This window comes from Octodon degus, unplaced genomic scaffold (genome assembly GCF_000260255.1).
Source record: "Octodon degus isolate 3935 unplaced genomic scaffold, OctDeg1.0 scaffold00026, whole genome shotgun sequence".
NCBI lineage: Eukaryota > Metazoa > Chordata > Mammalia > Rodentia > Octodontidae > Octodon > Octodon degus.
In genome coordinates, this window is record NW_004524602.1 from 2,937,677 (window position 1) to 2,942,518 (window position 4,842).

At 43.0% G+C, this 4,842-nt stretch overlaps 1 protein-coding gene across 1 annotated transcript in view; it reads left to right on the forward strand.

Moving 5' to 3' along the window:
- The window catches only part of LOC101581379 (cytochrome c oxidase subunit 5A, mitochondrial), a 12,177-nt gene extending 9,373 nt beyond the window's left edge, over positions 1–2,804 (forward strand). The window contains exon 4 of the mRNA XM_004628720.2: positions 2,667–2,804. Within this exon, the coding sequence (XP_004628777.1) occupies positions 2,667–2,780 (114 nt within the window). The 3' untranslated portion in view covers positions 2,781–2,804. The remainder of the gene's footprint in view (positions 1–2,666) is intronic.
- The last annotated feature ends 2,038 nt before the right edge of the window (positions 2,805–4,842 follow it).

Below are 4,842 nucleotides of genomic sequence, written 5' to 3' on the forward strand. Positions count from 1 at the left end.
TAGCAGTTACAGTTGTGAATTTTAATCAAGTATTCTGTGAGGGGCTAGGCAAAAAGGGTGCAAATTCAAGCCCACACTGAGCAACTTATTAGTAAGACTATCTCAAAATTTAAACAATGGGCAGGGAATGTCGCTCAATAAAGGCCTGGGGTTTAAGTGTTAGTACCATCCCCTGTACCCAGATACCCAGCAGGGCATTAATCTTTTTTGCTATTTGCAATATAAAATTAAATGTTGTGCCAAGCATGGTGGCACACACAATTCCAGCTACATGGCAAATTGAGGCAGAAAGATCACAAGTTCAAGGCTATCATCGGCTACTGATACCCTGCCTCAAAATAAAAAAATGTTGGATGTATAGCTCAAAAGTAGAGTGCTTTGGGCTGGGGAGATAGCTTGGTGGTCTAAGCACCTGCCTAGCAAGTACAAGGTCCTGAATTTGATCCCTGGTACCACATACTATGTCAGCCCTGGAACCCCAGGCATTGTAGCCCATTCCTTTACTCCCAGCACTGGGAAGGCTGACACAGGAGAATCACTAAAGGTCTACCCTGCATAGGGAGAGCCTATATAAAAAAAAGAATAAAGTGCTTACCTAGCATGTACAAGGCCTTAGCTAGGTTCAATCCATAGAATCATACCAAAAGAGGTGTGTGGAGGGGGTGTTCTTAATGTTTGTTTGTTCATTTTTGATACCAGGAATCCTCACAATCAGGCAGGCATTGTGCCACTGAGCTGTATCCCCCAGCCCTTTTTTTTTGTGATAGTGTCTTGCTGAGTCACTAAATTGTGCAAACTGAATTGAAACTTGGGGTCCTCCTGCCTCAGCCCCCAAGAGTGCTGGGATTATAAGGATGTATCACCATCCCTGACCATAGTGGTTTTGTTTTTTTGGTTTTGTTGTTGTTGTTGAATGTAACTCAGGACCATGTACTTGCCAGGCAGGCACTTGTGCCTCTAAGTTATACCCCTGGCTTCCAAATATAAATCTATCTTTTTGGGGGGGTTGGATGTACCAGGAATCAAACTCAGGACCTTGTGCTTACCAGGCAGGTGATGTGCCACTAAGCTATATCCCTGACCCTACACAGTGTTTTGTTTTATATTTAGGATAGGGTCTGCATGGTCTCCCTACGTAGATTGGACTCATAGTGATCCTCCTGTTTTCAGCTTCCTAAGTGCTGGGATTATGGGTGCCCACTGCCATGCCCAGTCTCAGTCACTGTCTCAGCATGCCTCAGGGGCAGGGCTGGGCACAGCACACTGAGGATTGAACCCTGGCTACTGTGTTCTGCCTAAGAAGGCTCTTTAGTCTGCTGAACTATCAGGCCAACCCCACAGTGTTATTTATTTATTTATTTGGTGGAACTGGGCATTGAACTCAGACCCTGGCACTGGCCAGGGTCTGAGCCATCTCTGCAGCCCCCCACAGTGTATTTTATTTTATTTATTTATTTATTTATTTTTAAAAATTTTATTTATTTGTGTGGGGGGGCAGCTCAGCCCACCAGGGGGCGGGGCTGGCTGGCATGTGGTGCTGGGGGATTGAACCGTGGTCCCTATGTTTTGCTAAGCTTGTTCTAAGTAGGTGCTTTAGACCACTGAGCCATCTCACCAGCCCCCCCACAGTGTATTTTAAAACAATTTTTATTTTATTTTATTTTTTTTTTAATTTTATTTATTTGTGCGTGTGTGTGTGGCCAGCTCAGCCCACCAGGGGGCGGGGCAGGCTGGCATGTGGTGCTGGGGGATTGAACCACGGTTCCTGTGCTTTGCCAAGCCTGTTCCAAATAGGTGCTTTAGACCACTGAGCCATCTCACCAGCCCCAACAATTTTAATTTTAAATAATTAAGGAGACCTAGTATTTTGTTGATAGCAGAAGATTAGCAGCTAGTCATCTACTTCATTTGGCTTTAATGCTTGCTCCCAGAGAGCTCTGTGATTATATACACATATTATTATGTGTTATGTGAGTGTCAAATCCTTCAGTTCTGCAAGGCATGATGGCACCTGCCTATAATGCTAGCGCTCTAGAGGCTGGGGCAGGAGGATTGCTACTAGTTTGAAGCCAGCCTGGGCTATATATATAGCTCAACCCTATCTCAAAAACCTCAGTCATGGGTATGTACTCTCTTTGAGTGTAGCTCTCCATGAAGAGATAGCACAGTCTATAAGAAAGAAGTCCAGGTCTGTCAGATGGAGAGTGATGTTACTTTATCTATAATGGGTGAGATAATTAAGGCTCTGTAGGCTGTCAATCCATTCAGCACTGGTAATTAATTCAGTTAGTGGCTCAAACTGGAAGCAAATTGAAAACTTTTCCTGTGTTAACTTAATTTTTTCCTATTGCCTGCCGGGCACATTTAATTAATTACCTTTATAAAATTCTGTCATCACTACCACCTTTTCCAATAATTGGAGGCTTTAAAATGCTTTTATCTGGATTTAGTCTAATTGTCCTATTCTCAAAGCATTTTAAAAACCTACCTTGAACAGTGCCTGTATAAGTTATTTCTTCATTGAATAAATGCCTTAGCTTGAAAGCAAAAGCCGTATGATTTCTGGTTGTTGGCCTCGGTATACACGATTAAAAGCATTTCCAAGCTGATTTTGTTAATAGAGACAGCTTTTCGGGATTTATTGTGAATGTTTTCTTTATCAACAGGACAAAGCAGGACCTCATAAGGAAATCTACCCCTATGTCATCCAGGAACTGAGACCAACTCTGAATGAACTGGGAATCTCCACTCCAGAGGAGCTGGGCCTTGACAAAGTGTAACCCACAGGTGATGTCACTAAGATGGCAGAAGAGCCCGGGAATGGGGGCAGGCAGCTCCTGAGAGCTGTTCCTGCTGGCGGGTGTTTGGGGTGGGGTGCGGAGTGAGCACTGCAGTGATGCTAAGTTGAAGGAACTGAAATTGTTCTCAGTTATAATTGAGCCAGGTGTGCTAGTGGTGCACACCTGTAATCCCAGCACTTGGGAGGCTGAGGCAGGAGGATCCCTGCGAGTTCAAGAAGCTAGCCTGGGGTACCAAGTGAGTCCAGGCTGGCCTGGGCTACATAGCAAGACCTTGTCTTATAAAAGAAAAGAGGGCCGGGGAGATGGCTCAGTAGAATAAGCGCTTCCCTGGCAAGCGCAAGGGTCAGAGTTTAATCCCTGGTTCCGCCAAAAAAAGAAAAGTTGTTGGTGTTCTCTTAATGGGAATAAAGACCAGGAAAAGTCTCCTTTATACAAACTGTCTCCAACGTAGAGAATAGTACAGCTAATAACCAGTGAGCCCATTTGCCTATGCCTTCCTTTTTAGATGTTGTTTTGTTACATTTCCTTAGTTTTCTCCCTATGAAGTAACTGGTTTCACATAGAATTGGAGTCTTTTGTGTGTCCACAGTTTTTCATAGCAGAATTATGTTAATTTTATTAATCTGATACTTGGATTTTTGCATGCCTAAGTGAGAACTTAATGGTCAAGTAAATGTCCACTATTGAGTAATGACTCACTAATACTCAGTGGAAAGACAGATTGAGTAATAAAAACAGTCACAGAATTGGTTCAACAGTGAATAGGTCCATAAAATGTTTTATAAAACAAGATATTAACAGACTCATACAGCATGCACAACTTTTAGTGTACCAAGCACTGCTGTGTTATCTGTGATTTTTCCAACTTTACTGTTACTGAAGAGGAAACTGAGGCCCCTGGCTCTGAGAAGACCTTCCTAAGGGAAAAAGGAGACTTGGACACTTTTTTTTTTTAAAGGGAGGAACTAAACTGTCAAAAGTTTCAAAACTGTGGATTCTAATTATTTAAGGAGTTAATGTGAGAGTCCTTACAAGAAAAGCAGCACTAGTGACCCTAGGTAAGTAGTAAACACCTATTGAAACCCTGTCTGAAACACTCAGCAGCTGGAAAAGTGGCCCATCCCAAGCACACCAAACTCAAGGAATCCCCCGCTTCATTCTTCATCCTGACAAACTGAGCAGAAATGCCTGAGCTGTCGGATCTCTTCGAAGCAGTGCCTCCCCCTGCTTTTGCTTGCTTTCTTGTTTTTGCTTTTATAACCAGGGTCTCAAGGTCTTGCTATGTAGTTCAGACTGGTCCTGAACTCAGTGTATAGCCCAGGCTGGCCTTGAACTCATAGCAGTCCTGCCTCAGCCTCCCCAGTGTTGGGATATGCCACTGTGTCATGCCTGGTGCAGTGGGCTTTTCACCTTTGTTTCCTCCCAAGCACAAACTCCCTGAAAGCTGGGCAGCTAATTATAATAATAATACAAGCAGGGCTTTTAATGCTGTTACAGATTTTTGTATCATACTTGGAGAATGCTAGGTAGCCAAAGAGAGGATATGCTGTTCTTTAAGTTCTTGTCTGTAGTTATGTTCTTATAAGAAATTCTTATGGGGCTGGGGCGATGGCTCAGTAGAATAAATGCTTCCCTGCCAAGTGCAAGGGCCTGAGTTGAATCCCCTGTTCTGCAAAAAAAAGAAAGAAATTCTTAAGAGGTTGCTTAAAGTTTTTCTGTTATTCCCAGCAATCCACAGGGTCTTTGGTACATAGGATGTATTTTAGCTGCAGTGATGTTTCTTTTTCATTTCTTTTGTGAGATTAGGTCTTACTATGTAGTCCAGAGTGCCCTCAAACTTGAGGTAGTCCTCCCACCTCATTCTCCTGAGGACTGGGATTTTAGGCATGCGCCACCACGTCTGGCTACCTTTTTTCTTTTCTTTTTTTCTATAATTTTATTGAACAAATAGCAATGAGACAGTTTCAAGTCAAATTGGTAGGACAGTTCCAATAATTAACACATTGCATATATTCTTCCTAGTGGTTATTTGCTGCACAAG